The sequence below is a fragment of the Coregonus clupeaformis genome, unplaced genomic scaffold (assembly GCF_020615455.1).
Source record: "Coregonus clupeaformis isolate EN_2021a unplaced genomic scaffold, ASM2061545v1 scaf0125, whole genome shotgun sequence".
NCBI classification, from domain to species: Eukaryota; Metazoa; Chordata; class Actinopteri; order Salmoniformes; family Salmonidae; genus Coregonus; species Coregonus clupeaformis.
This window is the reverse complement of record NW_025533580.1, coordinates 7,858-25,249: the sequence shown is the minus strand read 5'-3', so window position 1 is coordinate 25,249 and position 17,392 is coordinate 7,858. Positions and strand designations below refer to the sequence as shown.

At 44.4% G+C, this 17,392-nt stretch overlaps 1 protein-coding gene across 8 annotated transcripts; it reads right to left on the bottom strand.

Moving 5' to 3' along the window:
- Positions 1 to 35: 35 nt before the first annotated feature.
- LOC121542937 (epsin-1) lies at positions 36 to 14,819 on the bottom strand. Of its 8 annotated transcripts, none has more exons than XM_041852572.2 (13): positions 14,349 to 14,790; positions 12,425 to 12,546; positions 11,706 to 11,808; positions 10,736 to 10,894; positions 8,423 to 8,551; positions 7,889 to 8,009; positions 7,471 to 7,631; positions 5,581 to 5,652; positions 4,158 to 4,241; positions 3,218 to 3,512; positions 2,519 to 2,677; positions 2,057 to 2,293; positions 36 to 1,939 (listed from the first exon to the last, which is right to left on the bottom strand). In XM_041852572.2, exons 3-13 carry the CDS (start codon positions 11,772 to 11,774, stop codon positions 1,482 to 1,484), a joined length of 1,944 nt encoding a protein of 647 aa, XP_041708506.2. In that variant the 5' UTR covers positions 11,775 to 11,808; positions 12,425 to 12,546; positions 14,349 to 14,790; the 3' UTR covers positions 36 to 1,481. The 8 variants fall into 8 exon arrangements, with proteins under 8 accessions (XP_041708506.2, XP_041708508.2, XP_041708507.2 ...); XM_041852574.2 differs by having other exon boundaries at positions 14,748 to 14,764; XM_041852573.2 differs by lacking the exon at positions 12,425 to 12,546 and having other exon boundaries at positions 14,748 to 14,819.
- Between the last annotated feature and the right edge of the window lie 2,573 nt (positions 14,820 to 17,392).

Genomic DNA, 17,392 nt, shown 5'->3' with positions numbered 1-17,392 from the left:
ACACCAAACAGACAGATTTGTAACGTAAGGCGACATACCCTTTGTGGATTTGTTTTATTTCTTAAATTTCTTTATTTTTTTTCATTTTACTTTTCAAATGTGAATGTTCACAGTTAACACCACACAAAATGACCTTACCCGATAAAAGAGAGATCTTTTAGTTGATATAAAATAACAATCAATTCATCAAACTCAATTAAAAGAAACAGCATGGAGCATGTTATCAAGTCCCCTGTTGTTAAAGTTTTTTTTCTTTCATTCATTGAATTAATTGTCTTTTTTTCAAAGAAGCATCTGTAGCGCTCCCCCCGTAGGAACGAGGGATAAACAGAAAGGAGGTGCCAGTCATGCCGAGAGAAACACCTGCAGACTAGGCATCCTGTATGAAAGAGTGAGAAAGACTAATGCTTCTGATTAATACAAAAAATGTGTGAAATAAAATTGGCAGAAAAATGTGACCCTTATAATACCTCATTTGAAATCCCAACATCACATAGCATCGCTACAAGTGACAATTTTTAAAAACAAAAATAATAGATCTTGCCTTCTGAATCACAAATAAGCGAGGACACAGAATGAATGGAGACAGACACATTGACACACACACACTTACATGCTTGCACACACTCATTCTCTTCCACACAACACATTCCATCTCTCCTCAACCAATATGATGCCTTCTTTTGATTTCAATGACAATCAGTAAGAAAAATAAGCATTTGATTTAATGGCATAATTGCATATTTTTTTTCTTCCTTGTTTATTCATTCCCAGGAGCAAAAAAATTAAGAAAGAAATGACATTAAACATTCAATTAAAAATAGAACAGCTATTGAATGATTTGACTATATTGTGCCTGAACTGTTAACATAAGCTTTTTCAGTCCAAATCTTGTTCAGGAGTTCTTTATCCTCCTTCATGCACTCTTTTCATTTCAATGTTCATCCTTTCTTTTCTTCTACAGACAGAGAGAGGAAGCGGCAGGTACAGGAGTTTGTTTCTGTTTCAGTTTGTTAGTGGCTATGTCCCCTCTCTCTCTCTCTCTCTCGGTCAGTGCAATAATACAATATTATATCAGTGACATTACTGATGAAGCCTAACTCTCAAACACCCACACATTTATTTCAGAAAGGACTGAAAGAAACTAACACACATTAAAACTAAATAAAAATAAATAAACGTCTATTTCCCTCCCGCTACATCCCACTGAAATTAAAGGAACCAAAATAAACAAGATTTATTTGTTGTTGAAATTCATCTGAGCTAAGAGAAAAATACATGTAAATGCTTCTGAAAGAAAATAACAAATTTTGATTTTCTTTTTTTTCTTTAAATATAGAGATGTACACGTTTCTTTTTGGAAACATAAATTGTTTGTGTTGAAGGAGGATCGCTCTGGGGGGAGGGGCAGTAGATGAGCCAGGGGGCGGGGCAGGGCCTGAATTGGGTGTTGAAGAGGAAGGGGGAGTGCCGAAACGTCCTCAAAGAAGAAAGGGATTGGTGCTGGCGCCCGTCACTCCTGCCCCTCCCACTGCTCCCCCGGCCCCCATCACTCCAGCCGCCCCCGTAGGCCCCCCAAAATTCAGCTGTGGGGGCGGTGCCCCTCCGGGCCCCATGAAGTGAGAGGACACAGGAGGACCCATGGGCGAGAGGCCGCCGTAGGGGGACATTCCCATGGGGCTCTGCATCATGCCCATCCCCAGGCCTGGTGCTCCCATTCCCATAGGCCCCATGCCCATGCCAGGGTATGCCATGGGGATGGGCGGTACAGGGCTGGTGCGGAGGCCGCTGAGCCCCAGCGTGGAGGGCTGTGGGGAGATGGAGGACATGGGGACGGCCGCGCCAAACGGGTTGGAGGTGGGGGGTGGCGTCGGGGAAACCCCCCTGCTGGAGATTGTGCTGCCCGGGGTGACAGCCATGCCAGGAGCTGAAGACGAGGCTGGAGAGGAGAGAATACTTCAATCAATCTACTTTCCTTTCATTTCTTACAAACACATTTGTCACAAAGTGCTTAAAAATATGTGTGTGTGTGTGTGTGTGTGTGTTTTATCAGTACCTGTGGTCTGGAGGAAGGGATTGTGTGTTGAGGAGGATGAGATTGATGGAGGTGGTGGTTGTTTAGGTTTGGGTTTAGAAGACACCAGTGAGTCCAGGTCCACCAGAGATGCGTTGGGCCCCAGGAACGACTCGGGGGTCTTACGGACAGGAAGTGAAGAGCACAGAGATGTGAGGTCAAAGGGCACTGGAGAACCCGCACTGTCGCCCGTTAACTGACCTCGCAGTTCTGGGTGTCCTACAGAGAGAGAGGGAGGGAAGGAGAGAGAGAGCGTGAAGATGAACATTGAGTACTGTATTTATAGTGACTAATCAGATTAGACACCACAGCATTATACCATTATTACTGAGGGAGGATGGAATGCAAGGTGGGTGAATGGGGGGGGGTCAGTGAGCATCTCATCCACGTGTCCGTGCCATTATGTGTGTGTGTGTGTGTGTGTCAATGTGTGTGTGATTGTACCTGTACCGTTAGTGTGTTTGGCGGAGTCGCTCCATGGGTCAGAGGTGATGATGGGGTCAACCCCATCCCCAGCCCAGGGGTCTATTGGCCCCCCAAAAGAGGAGGAGGTGGAGAGGGGCACAGAGGGGCCCCAGGGGTCGACACTGGGGGGGGTCACAGCTATGGGGGAAGGAGACACACAGGGGTTTGGGTCACATACAACACCAGGGTCAATTCTATTTCAAGTCTGTCAATTCAAAAGATGAATTGGAATTCCCATTCAAGATTTCAAAAGTGCCATTTATTTTCAATGAGGATTGTTAATCTCTTGAACTGAACAGGAATGGAACCCACCCCGGCACAACACCGTACAATATACAGGGAACAAGGAGCTGGGCTGGATCCCAATAGTCCAATATGTCTTCCTTTCTCTCATTTATATGTACTGATATGGAAGAGCTGGACAGCCAGTCTTTTCACTTGAAAGGAGGTAAGAACGGACAGAGATCTTTTATTGAAACCAGAGATATCCCTGACTGAGATATGGAGGGTCACATTCCAAATGATCTAAACATGCTGGTCATTTGAAGAGTATTGGAAAATAGACCAAATGTATTGATGTCCATCCAGACTGAGTAGGTAGGGGTGTGGGACGAGGAGACGGAATGAGAGTAACAGGTGTAGATGAGGCCAGGGGAGTAAAGGTCAGAGGTCACTAACCTGAGGGTCCCCAGGGGTCAACTGAGTTGACTCTTGAGGAGGCCGTCTCTCCCCAGGGGTCTGGCGGGGGGGCTATCGTTGGGGGGGCTGTCCCTCCACTAGCCCATGGGTCTACGTTGGGCGGTGTGGCGGGCGACGAGGTGCCCCAAGGGTCTGCGGGGGCCAGGCCCCAGGGGCCAGAGGCAGAGGGGGCTGGGAGGGGGACTGTGGGAGGGGGTGAGGGGCCGGCAGAGCCCCCAGAGGCAGCAGCAGGAGCCCCCCAGGGGTCCACAGCACTCAGCTCCATTAACGCACTCTGGGAGAGGATAGTACACAGGTTATAACACACACTGATGTTGTAGGACAGACACCAAGATAAGTCAATGAGCTCAAGGCTAGTGTAGTCTCTGTCTCTCATACACACAAAATGAAAACCACAGAGCATACGCTCAGTTAACATACATACACACACACACACACACACACACACACACACACACACACCTAAACAAATCTTGACGCACAGACCACACACACACACACAGTTGCCTTGATAAAAGCAGAGGATGAAAGAAGGGATAGATCAACTAGTACCGGAACTGGAGAGCGAGTGGTGTTTCTTGTTTCTCAACCTGTGGTCTGGGGACCAGCACCGGTCCGTTGGGTATTGATGTTGCTGACCGGTCACTGAGATAATTGGCAAACTCATTCAGTGCTCAAGCACAAGTTTTAATTTAAAAAGCTTACGAATACCTGATAGGGTTCAGAAACACTTTTGGTGTAGGCCTACACTACCTTAGCTTTCAGTTTTCTCCACTCACTCAACACACACAGAACACACAGGTGAGAGACACAACTACAGCAGGTAACACCAGGAGAGAGAATGAGGAACAGAGTGGTACTGTCTAAAGAGTGTGTGTAGCCCCCATCCATCCCTCCCCTATGGCTGGCATACACACACCTCCTCTGGCTTGGCCTTCTGCATCCTGCTCTCCTCGATGGCCATCTGCAGTCTCAGGTCGTCCCCCCTGCGCAGCCTCTCCTCCTGCCAATCACATACAGCTGTGATGTCATCACCTGCGACAAGCGCTCGGGCAGGCCAGCCCATAGGCACAGATCTAGGTTCAGCTTACTACCTCCAAATTGTAGCCAAAGCCATTTGGGGTGAAAATGCTAAACTGACATTAGATCAGTGTCTAGGGAGAAACTTAATTTCACTCCCCCAGGAAGCATATCTGACCCTGATGCAAAGCTCCAGGAGAGATGCTGCCTTTAGTGACTGCTCTCAGATCAGCTCTCCTCAACCCACGTTAGGGAGTTGGAAAACATTCTCCCTTCCTTGAGGAAATCAAAAACTGATTCTAGACCAGCCGCTATGGGCAGCTTCCAACTTCACCATCTGAAGAAACTGTTCAGGGTCCCAGCCACAGTGGACAGTCTGCCAGGGCTTTCTATTCAACCACTACCTGTATCTAGCAGTGTTCATGGGCAGACAAACCAACAGTCCTCTTCTTGTGCTTCTACAAGGAAGTTGACATTCTAGAATGACGTCGGGATTCTAGAATGACATTGTGGTCCTAGAATGACATTGAGGTTTTATCTATAATTAAGAATTACATTCGCACACACTGTATATATATATTTTCTGTTGTATTTTTGACTTTATGGTTTTGTTTACCCCATATGTAACTGTGTTGTTGTTTTTAAATCGCACTGCTTTGCTTTATCTTGGCCAGGTCGCAGTTGTAAATGAGAACTTGTTCTCAACTGGCTTACCTGGTTAAATAAAGGTAAAATAAAAATAAATAAATTAAATATAACTTTGTGAGACAAAAGAAAGTAAACTGGGATAAAACAACCTGTCTTTATATTTAGGTAGAGTGTTGGTTTGCCTTACCCTCTAAACTTCTGAATACCGGTGTTGGTTGAATACTGCCCTCCAATTTGCAGAGTGCTGGCACTGGAAGATGCCTTTAACTGAGTGTGTTTAAGTATGTCATTGTGTGTGTAGTTTGAGGCATGCTTTGAGAACAGAGTCATTTGCAATGGAATAATAAAATGGTAGTAATCCCTCATTCAGAAACTGCTACGGGTTAAATTGAGTCATTCCAATTATGAAGTCTTCGCCATGCATAATCTTACACAGATGAAATCATAGGAGAGTTATTTTTAAAACTACTTATTTCCTTCTTACCCGCTTATATTATTAACCCATTGACATTTGTGTGTTTGGAATTAATGAAACAACAGATAATTCCTATGAATATCATTCATTTTGATTGGGATTAAGACTCGATGGAGTGACCGCCGGCTGGGTAGACAGATTGACAGATAGATAGGTAGATTATGATCGGTCGGTCAGGTGGTGACCTTTGCCCCCTGACCTGTTCTTGTACTTCCTTGCTGAGTGTGAGTGCATAGCGGAGCTCTGCGTCCTCCAGAGGGGCCACAGTAGTCTGGGGGTTAGGGGTCAGAGGGTAAAGGTGAGTGAATGGAAACACACATTGTCCTGGGTTAACCTTCCTATGCCCGGATACTTCTGTTATGGACTGTAGATAAGTGTCATATAAACTCAGCAAAAAAATAAACGTCCTCTCACTGTCAACTGCGTTTATTTTCAGCAAACTTAACATGTGTAAATATTTGTATGAACATAACAAGATTCAACAACTGAGACATAAACTGAACATGTTCCACAGTCAGTCCCCTGCAGCTCAGTTGTTAGAGCATGGCGCTTGCAACGCCAGGGTTGTGGGTTCGTTTCCCACGGGGGGCCAGTATGAAAATGTATGCACTCACTAACTGTAAGTCGCTATGGATAAGAGCATCTGCTAAATGACTAAAATGTAAAAATGTGACTAACAGAAATTGAATAATGTGTCCCTGAACAAAGGTGGGGTCAAAATCAAAAGTAACAGTCAGTATCTGGTGTGGCCACCAGCTGCATTAAGTACTGCAGTGCATCTCCTCCTCATGGACTGCACCAGATTTGCCAGTTCTTGCTGTGAGATGTTACCCCACTCTTCCACCAAGGCACCTGCAAGTTCCCGGACATTTCTGGGGGGAATGGCCCTAGCCCTCACCCTCCGATCCAACAGGTCACAGACGTGCTCAATGGGATTGAGATCTGGGCTCTTCGCTGGCCATGGCAGAACACTGACATTCCTGTCTTGCAGGAAATCACGCACAGAACGAGCAGTATGGCTGGTGGCATTGTCATGCTGGAGGGTCATGTCAGGATGAGCCTGCAGGAAGGGTACCACGAGGGAGGAGAATGTCTTCCCTGTAATGCACAGCTTTGAGATTGCCTGCAATGACAACAAGCTCAGTCCGATGATGCTGTGACACACCGCCCCAGACCATGATGGACCCTCCACCTCCAAATCGATCCCGCTCCAGAGTACAGGCCTCGGTGTACCGCGCATTCCTTCGACGATAAACGCGAATCCGACCATCACCCCTGGTGAGACAAAACCGCGACTCGTCAGTGAAGAGCACTTTTTGCCAGTCCTGTCTGGTCCAGCGACGGTGGGTTTGTGCCATAAGCCATAGGCGACGTTGTTGCCGGTGATGTCTGGTGAGGACCTGCCTTACAACAGGCCTACAAGCCCTCAGTCCAGCCTCTCTCAGCCTATTGCGGATAGTTTGAGCACTGATGGAGGGATTGTGCGTTCCTGGTGTAACTCGGGCAGTTGTTGTTGCCATCCTGTACCTGTCCCGCAGGTGTGCTGTTCGGATGTACCGATCCTGTGCAGGTGTTGTTATATGTGGTCTGCCACTGCAAGGACGATCATCTGTCCGTCCTGTCTCCCTGTAGCGCTGTCTTAGGTGTCTCACAGCACGGACATTGCAATTTATTGCCCTGGCCACATCTGCAGTGCTCATGCCTCCTTGCAGCATGCCTAAGGCACGTTCACGCATATGAGCAGGGACCCGGGACATCTTCCTTTTGGCATGTTCATTAAGTGTTTATGGTTCATTGAACAAGCATGGGAAACAGTGTTTAAACACTTTACAATGAAGATCTGTGAAGTTATTTGGATTTTTAAGAATTATCTTTGAAAGACAGGGTCCTGAAAATGGGACGTTTCTTTTTTTGCTGAGTTTATATGAGTATATATTCTATGTATAGTGGTTGTAGGGTGTACAGTGCATATATCCTATACAAATCAACCCGTTTATCAAACCATTGGACCTCAGGTTAACAGTGTGGTTGGCCAGCGGGGCTCTGCCTACCCTCCACCAGCTCCAGGTTGGCTGGCTGTACTGTATACCTGTTCCGCCTCCTCCTTGCTCATGGCCAGGGCCAGCTGCAGCTGCAGGTCCTCCTCCCCGGAGCTCTGTGGCCACGCCTGCTCTGGGTCCGCCCCTCCAGAGTGAGAGCCCTGAGACAGAGCTCCACCCCCCAGACCTGGAGCTGAGGGGGCCGAAGAGGCTGGGGGACGGGATGAGGGGACCGGAGGACAGGGAAAGGTGGGGAAAGAGAATATTATTGTTTGCATCATGGCATAGTCAGAGCTGGGCAGGAACAAAAGCCTGCAAACACCACATGCATCTCTCCAGGATCAGGGCAACTCTGCATCACAGCAGACAACTTAAAACGACATTTCTGTCTGTGGTTTGCTTTCCTCCTTAATCCCTTTCAGATCCCCTGGTGGCTGGTGCAGGATGGATAACGTAGATGTCTCTCACCACTGGTGGTCTGTGCCATCTTTTCTTTGGTCTTGAGCGCATGGATCCTCTCCTCTCGTAGTCTCTCCTCGTCCTTCAGCAGTGTTACCAGTTGTTTGGCCTTCTCCCGCACATTTACCCCCTGACACACACACACACGCAGGTGAAAGCACATCCGTACATACAACACTCAGTGCACAACCTTCATAACAACGCAGCTGTGTCCCTGAATTCTAACAGTTGATAAATGTCAGTTATTTACCTGCAAACTAAGTGCTACATCCTACATTCCTGTTTTCAGTCTTTCCATTTCCATGCAGTGTTTTCCCTGTGACCTGCTCTATTGTTCTCCAGCCATTACCAGCCCATAAACATGTTACTGTTGGCTTTTCACTCTGTGTTTGTATAAGAGGTCACAGTGAAAACATTGTAAAAAGTCCTTGAATGAGAGGCGAGTGGTGATTCTGTACCAGTATGTGTTTGGGAATGTGTGTGTGTGTGTGTGTGTGTGTGTGTGTGTGTACGCGTGTGTGCATGTGCATGCGCGCGTCGTACCTGGTCCTTGCCGTCTCTGTCGATGAACTGGAAGTCCTTGAGAGTCTGGACAGCGTAGATGTTCTCTCTGCACTGCTGAGCCACGCGCTCTGAACCCGTCTTTATGAGGTACTCCATGAGAGTCATAGCCTGGAGAACACACAGTACAGTAGAAACCATACAGATCCTATTAAATTACTAGAGAAGCTATGTCATAAACCCTCAAAGCTCCAGAATGGGACGAGAATGGCAGCCATAGATGCGGTAAAGAGGTCAATCGAACTCGACCAAAACAATGGAATTGCCATGGAAACTAGTGCGGGAAAGGGCAGTGAAGGAAGATCCTGAATCTCCTAATTTCCCCCAAGCAAAATTACCCTACGTTTAGGCTATTGTTTATATGTGTATTTCACACTATGTTGAGGTAAACATCTGAGTATAATGCTTGAATGGATGTCAACCCCAATACAGGTTCATGTCATCGTCACCAAGCAACTGCATTACAGTTCAAAACTACTTTGATTACCACCACCGATTTCTGTATGCTACACTATATCTCTCATATCTATCTATATCTATATATCTATATATATATATACACAAAAGTATGTGGACACCCATTCGCTTCACCATTTGGCAGTCCGACGGACAAATCTGGGTTTGACGGATACCAGGAGAACACTACCTGCCCCAATGCATAGTGCCAACTGTAACGTTTGGTGGAGGAGGAATAATGGTTTGGGCTAGACCCCTTAGTTCCAGTTAAGGGAAATCTTAACGCTACAGCATACAATGACATTCTAGACGATTCTGTGCTTCCAACTTTGTGGCAACAGTTTGGGGAAGGCCCTTTCCCATTTCAGCATGACAATGCCCTCGTGCACAAAGAGAGGTCCATACAGAAATGGTTTGTTGAGATCGGTGTGGAAGAACTTGACTGGCCTGCACAGAGCCCTGACCTCAACCCCATCTAACACCTTTGGGATGAATTGGAACACCGACTGCGAGCCAGGCCTAATCGCCCAACATCAGTGCCCGACCTCACTAATGCTTTTGTGGCTGAATGGAAGCATGTCCCTGCCGCAATGTTCCATCATCTAGTGAAAAGCCTACCCAGAAGAGTGGAGGCTGTTATAGCAGCAAAGGGGGGACCAACTCAATATTAATGCCCACAATTTTGGAATGAGATGTTCGACAAGCAGATGTCAACATACTTTTGGTTATGTAGTGTAGCTATGCTACCAGCTTATATGAACAGGAGTTAGCATTTAGCAGTCAACTTCTTCTAAACCTGAAAAGGAACTACATCGAAATGTTATGCAGTGAAAACAGCCAAATCGGACTTTAGTAATCACATTGTGAGCCTGTTACAATACATCAACCATGACGGATTTGACGAATATCCACCTTGTTAGATCAGATTGGTTGAATTTGCACCAATCCGGCGTCCTTATTCTATTCCCCACGGTCTGCGTTCCATTGACCTCTTTACCGGATATATGGCAGTTAATTTTAAGAATTCATGGAATCATTGATTCCACTAAAACGGACTGGCTAGATAACAAGCATAATGCTCAGATAATCTTCAAATTCATTGTTTTACACAATATCTTATCACTGGCTGACCTACTCCCTGACCAAAATGGCTGATCTTTTATACTGTCAAAAGAAGCCTTATGTCACAGATAGAACAATGAGACAGATATTTCACCGGATGTATAAATGTGAAGCATCCGTTTGGCGTTTCCACTCACATTTGGTAGTGAGAGGAAGCCCAGTGTCCGGCAATGGGAGAAGATGGAATGGATTTGGCAGACATTCTGCTAATTTTCTCATCGATAAAACAATTGATCTCAATACAGTTCTGTTTCCAAAACTAAAATCTGTTATGAACAGAGTGGACTAAGTTTTGTAAACTTTACCCTTTGCTAAAGTATTAAAAAAATATGCATTGTTTAGAAACAGTGCAAAGGCGAATTGAGTTATTGCAAATATGCAAATGCATGCTAGAACGCGCCAATAGGATCTCGCTAGCTCGTGTTTGGCTCTGCCCACCTCCTTGCTTGTTCTGCCCACTATGACACATTTGTTCCCATTTGAAACGACGGGCTGTGGTTTATCTTGCTTTAGTTACACAAATACTTGGTTATGTCCATTCTAGTATTCTAATTCCTATTTCTATGTGCACACATAAAACAGTGAGAGTGAGTGTGTGTGAGCCGACAAACGAGACAGACAGACTACATGTCACCCGTTCTTGTTATGGTCAATATTGAACAGACATTCGCACAACTTTCCTTTTCACTTCCTCTCTCACCACCCACACAAGCAAACCTTGTAGACGTGTCTCCAGTTCTTGCCGTGGTCGTTGAGGCGTTTCCACACCATGCTCATGATCTCAGAGAAGGCCACCACGTTGTAGGTCAGGTCTGCTATCTCTGACATCAGAGAGCTGCTGGGGCCCCATGGGTCATTGGACGTCGCCTCCCGCACCTGGAGACAGGGGGAGCAAAGACCAGGGACAAGGGGGGGGGCAAAGACCAGGGACAGGGGGGGGCAAAGACCAGGGACAAGGGGGGGCAAAGACCAGGGACAAGGGGGGGCAAAGACCAGGGACAAGGGGGGGCAAAGACCAGGGACAATGGGGGGACATGGAACATCAGAAAAACTTCAAAGCAGTCAACATTGAACATTCAAAGTTGTGATTTAGTGAGCAATTAATTGATTAATCAACTGGTAGTTTATATCAAGACAACAGACTATTCATTCCCTTGGCAAGCTCAAGCCAACAAAACATATTACGATTTGAAGCTCACGACTAAACATGTAAAAACAGACAAAACAATTATGCAAAGTACTTTAATCAAATGAACCCCTGATAGGTCCACAGCCGTGATCGTAGGTCACCTTAACTGATCATCTCTCCTGCTCTCAGATTTGTGGAGAAGAAGTGTGAGAATACACAGGCTGGATAGAACCATCATGATGAATGGATAACATTATTACATTAACCCAGATAGAGAGAGGAGGTGATGCAGGGAGTACACAGTGGAATGTATTATTTGAAAAGTACCAATAGATAAGAGAAGTCAAGACAGAAGGGAGGAGAGAAAAGGAAGAAAGAGTTGGAGAGGGAGGAAGCAGGAGGAGGAGGATGAGGTGAGATAGCCTTGAAATAAGTGGTGAGGAAAGGAGGAAGAGGACAATGGGAAACGGAGAAGAATAACATTTAAAAAAAGATGTGTAGGTGGAAAAGTGGTCGGAGAGGAAGAGAGAAAAGAAAGGGGGAAGAGGACGAGCGAACCTTGATCTCGGCCTCTGAGAAGTTGTGGACAATGTTCTTCATTTGTCGCCGTAGCGATGAGGTCGACATGGCAACCGTCTGGCTGTCGGGTTCCACTGAAAATCTGACTCACACAGAGAAAGAGAGAGAGACAGTGGTTGTAAAACAGTTAATACAATACAAAACAAATAGCAGCCAGGGCAAAGTGTACAGTGAGTTAATACAGAGAGAGAGCGGCAGAGAGAGGAGGAGAGTAGCCTAACTCAGAGAGGAGGAGAGTAGCCTAACTCAGAGAGGAGGAGAGTAGCCTAACTCAGAGAGGAGGAGAGTAGCCTAACTCAGAGAGGAAGAGAGTAGCCTAACTCAGAGAGGAAGGAGAGTAGCCTAACTCAGAGAGGAGGAGGAGTAGCCTAACTCAGAGAGGAGGAGAGTAGCCTAACTCAGAGAGGAGGAGAGTAGCCTAACTCAGAGAGGAGGAGAGTAGCCTAACTCAGAGAGGAGGAGAGTAGCCTAACTCAGAGAGGAGGAGAGTAGCCTAACTCAGAGAGGAGGAGAGTAGCCTAACTCAGAGAAGAAGAAATTAGTAGAGAAAAAGAAAAGCAGCAAGATAGAGAGAGACATCAAGATAAACAGGCAGACATTGGGTGAGAGAGAAAAGCTAAACCAGCAATCAAATTGAGTGGACATAGTGCTCCTTTACTATGTCAACAGAGAGAGAAATTCAGCACACACACACTCACTCTCTCACTCGGTTTCTCTCTTTCTGGCTCCACTCGTTTACAGAGCGCTCTGTCTCAGGCTGTCCATCTCTCCTCACAGAGACATTGAGTCCCAAAACCACAGATTTAGGGTGATAAAAAACCTGTGGAGCGAGAGATGACAACACTAATCTTACCGGTATGTGTTGAGGGCCCCAAAGTGAAAACCCTGAGCTTCTCCTCACCCCAAACACAACGTAGGCTAGGCTATGTATGGGCTAGGCAGGGTTTCATTGGAATTAGGCAAAGTGTTTTGGGCAGGGGCGCAGCAGACTTGATGTTCTTGTCCACACATACAGTACCAGGACAGGCATGGTTGACATTATGAAAAACTCAAGGGCCCCTACTTTAGTTTTGATTCACTTTCACTATCTGACCCACTTAATGCTGTCAGATGGGCATGGCCATCGCATGCAGGCTTGAACAGTGTCACTATTTGACGTCATTGAACTACATGTTAGTACTCTGTGGGCTGTTTAACAATGCTGTGGCATGAATAATCCCAGTGGGCTTCATTCACTTCTCTTTTTGACCTGCACTGTTGGAGCTCAGAGCTTAAGAATTTCACTGTGCCCTGCATTTACATCTGTGACCCTGTGTATGTGACTAATAAACTCATCTAATAAGTAGGTACAACATATTCCTATATGACTTTACCGTCTCCTCTGCCAAAATTGTTCCAGTGCTTCTGAATAACCCTAGCACAGTGTGGCCAACTAGACTAATAAGGAGTGGAAGACGACAGGTTGTACTAATAGGAGACTAGGTTGCATAACACAGCAGAGAGATAACCATTCCAAAAGTCAGTTTAGAGATTACTGGAGCAACGTTCCAAAGTTCATGCAAGGCATCTACCAAGACTGAATGTAGATAAGGGACAAGTTTAGTCAATATCTCTCACAATTCAACAGGGTTCAGGCCAATTCTACGTAAATTGAGGAAATTATCTGAAATTCCAATTCAAGAATTGAGAAATGCTCAGAAAAAATAGATCTTAAATTCTTGAAACAGACACCTCCTGTGCTGAATTTAAATGTCAATGACCTCAACCCTACACATCATAATGTGGAGCACTGCATTAGCTAAGCTCCTTATTAATAGTTGAACTTGACAGTACAATAACATAGCTACATGCAACAGGACAGGAGACGTCCAGGGGTTGCATGTAGCTATGTTATTGTACTGTCAAGTTCAACTATTGATAAGGAGCTTAGCTAATGCAGTGCTCCACATTATGATGTGTAGGGTTGAGGTCATTGACATTTAAATATTCAGGACAGCCTACAGTGGAATAAGTATCAGAACTTGCTTGGAGTTTCACTGACACTTTAGCTAGACATTAAAATGTGGATTCAATGGCAGATGCATTATTGGCAAGCAAACCCCAACATGCAACTAGCTAGCTGAAGCCAGACAAACTTAGCTAGTTGGCTGAGTCTAATATTAGCTAGCTAACAAACTATTGAACTAGCTAGCAAGCCAAAGCTATGGCGCTAGTACTAGCCCATATTTGTGCTAACGCCAGAAAAACAAGGGCGGTGTAACGATCAAGACAATGTCAGAACTGTGGCCTCTACGCTCGTTCCCACTTCCTAGTCGCTATCAGACAGTCACACCCTCCTGAGCCAGAGACCCCCACCCAATTAGCATGCTAACCAGTTATCATCTCTCACAACAGTCTACATAGCGATTCAACACCAATGCAAACATTACTACAGGAAATACTTGAACTACTACTGCCAAATAACAAAATGTGAAGTGTAATGAACTTGATTGGCAAACTTAGAAGGCCATCCAAACCAGATAAAAGGGGTCACTAACAAATTAGTTAGCTAGCTAGGCTGGCTAACGTTAGCTATCTGGTACCACCCTCCCAGCTATCAGCTGGAAAACGTTAGCCACTTACCGTTAACTCCTCTTCTCCTTGGCTCTCTCAGTCGCAATCACTTTTAACGTTTTACAATTGTTGTGGGGGTTAAGGGGAAAGCGTGAGAGAGAAAGCCGACTAACTAAATATTGGTATTCCTGTCACGACACTGAATGAAACATTGCCATTTACCTAGCTAGGTAGCTGATGTAGCCGATAGTAAAAACATATGAGATAACGTTGAACCCTGTTGCTAGCTGGCTAGCTGCTCAAGTGGCAACAGAATACGAGTGGTATTTATGATCTGATCGAGTGACACCACCATCCTTAACATAGAACCGATGGTTATGGAACGTTCACTATGTCAATATTACTTATAATATTTAATAACTGTTGACAATATACCATAATGAACATCTAAATTAAGTCTATACTGACCCTGTTGTAGCTCGAATGGTACAAGGAGATGGCGGAACTTCCGGTTCCGTTCCCGACTACAGGAAAGACCGCACCCCTTTGCACGCTCCCATCATTTAATATTTATCAAATGGGCGAGGCTACACAGTCATTACGCATAAAATAGTCCGAATTTGATCTCAAATTCTAACCTATTGCATTGTCTGGATGGGAATTTAGGGCTATTTATCACATTTATAAATAAGCTTTATACTGTAACATAATGTCAAACTGACCATTGCTATTGATTGTTTTGTATGCAGGAACATGTCAAGTGTAGCCTATAAAAGCACCCCTCAGACTTCTGTAATTGTACCTGAAGGTGTGTGTTGGTTGAGACTGTGTGGCTTCGGTGCTGTGCATTGTCTGTTTAAGAAACATTTGAGGACCAAGAGAAATGTAAGGGGTGTGGTCGAATGTGTTCAGAAGATATGTGTTGAGCAAGGTTGCCAATATTCAAAATTTGTATTTTGTTAAAGGGGAAATCTGCAGTTGCTACATAGATGTTTTGACATATGATATGTACCCATTCATTCTTGAAGAATATAACTTCAAAATGCCTCATGAACTTAGTTCAACTGTAGTACCCCATCAGAACCAAAAATATAAGCTTGTTTTACTCCAATATTTGTAAACAAAGTAAATGTAGACAAACACTGTATAGCCTCAAAACATGGTTAAAACTATAATGTTGATATCGTGGATGCTTTAACCTCTACGGGATCAGTGTCCCATACATGGGACAGTTGAGCTAACGTGCTCTAATGTGAATAGCATGACTGTTGTAAGTAACAGTAAACTTTCCAGGACATAGACATGTCTTATATGGGCAGAAATCTGTCCAATTTATAGTAGCTATTACAGTGAAAAAATATCATGCTATTGTTTGAGGAGAGTGCACAACAACAATTCTTACATTCAGTAATCTTGCTCTGATTTGTCATCCTAAGGGTCCCAGAGATAAAATGTAGCAAAGTTTCGTTTGGTAAAATCCATTTTTATATTCAAATGTAGGAACTGGTTTCTACAGTTTGAACCCCTGCTGTCTCTGGCTCCACACCCACCCTGCCCGGCCATCTAGATGTGTGAAAGTTTGTGTATAAGCTAATGATCCATCGTGTATGACATTCCTGGGAGTGTGTAAACTTGCATCCATAGCTCTGTCTATGAATTTGAGAGTGGTTACATTTCTCCAGACCCATCCTTCAGATTTTTACAGAAACAGTGGTGGGGATGCGCTTTGTTATTGTTTCAACTGCGGATTTCCCTTTTAAGTTATGCCACTGCAGTAATGCCATTTTTTTCCTTTATTTTTTTCAGTTGATTCCAGTTGGTTCCATGCGCTTCCAGATGCTTTGGGGGTGAAAGCATTAGGCCTAATTGAAACTGCCCTCTAAGGTGAATGTCTGTTGATATTAATATTAGCTGTTTGTGTGAATGCTGTGGCTAACTGGGCTGTGGCTAACTGTTCTTTTCTTTCATTCAGTAGTTTTGTTTGTCACTGTTTTGGTTTTCTGAGATTTTGGTCAGTTTTGTGTAGAGGCCGAATGATTTAGGTTTTTTGGGTCGGATAAGATTACATTTTTGTGGGGGACAAAACATACTGATATATCTGCTGATATATTGTTTTACAGCCTGGAAATCATCATAAACTGCCATCCCTTAAGAGCAATTGTCAAAGAAATATGCTTCAAAATGTTGATTTCTTGCATTGTGACTATAATGACACATCATGAGAATGGCCGCAAGTGTTCAGATAATCATGAGATTCCCTTTTTTCATCCTATTTATTGAATATTGGTTATCAGTGGAATTATCGGCCGATATCGATATATTGGTAAAGGTCCAATATCAGCCGACAATATCGGTGAACCGACATATCGGTCAGGCTCTACTTTTGTGTAACTTGGTCATCAATAATTATAGTCCTGTGAAAGCAGCACTTACTTATGCACCAATGTCAGTTCTATTCAGTGGTGTGATCTAAGAAGCCTTTTGTGTAATTGTGCTAATGTGCTTTGATTTTATCCTGTTTGTATATATGGTGTATATAAAACCTGAATCTCTTAATATACTTAGCTTGACTTTTATATCTGACTCCTGACTGTTTCCAAATGGGCCTAGAAACCGTGATATGAAAATATGTTCAAATATGAATATACTTTAATAATATAAGCATATTTCAAAACGTATATTTCAAGGCATTTATCAAATATGACAGGATAAAATACCGGCCAACACAACACAAATTACCAAATTGATATATTACTAAGGGACAGTAAACAACAAATCATTGAGATTTGTCTGACATTGATTTCAAGAGGGTTAGGCTTGTACTGTGTGTCGGTTGACGTTACTGCAGGCCTACCTCCTAAATTTAGCAGCAAAACCAGTAGCAGATATTCAGCTATAAATAAAATCACCTCCTATAAATCATCTCGTTATGAATGGAACTATTCCTCTCATCCACATTCTTCACATTCAGATTCACACAGAAGTGTGTTATGTAATTTTATTGTTGCTCTGGTTTCTGCTGGTATGAATAGTAATCATAAACACCTCTCCATTTTCCCCTGCGCTGACTGTCCGTCAACACAAAGCATCTATCCTGTCCTCCTCTGGCACAA

What these genes read in the sequence shown, in the direction of transcription:
- LOC121542937 (XM_041852573.2), bottom strand. Translation starts at nt 11,774, where the DNA reads ATGTCGACCTCATCGCTACGGCGACAAATGAAGAACATTGTCCACAAC. An exon ending in TGACCCCTGGGGACCCTCAG is followed by an intron (nt 2,678 to 3,217) that starts GTTAGTGACCTC and finishes CTTCCCCCATAG; the next exon opens with CTGTGACCCCCCCCAGTGTC. An exon ending in CAAACACACTAACGGTACAG is followed by an intron (nt 2,294 to 2,518) that starts GTACAATCACAC and finishes CTCTCTCTGTAG; the next exon opens with GACACCCAGAACTGCGAGGT.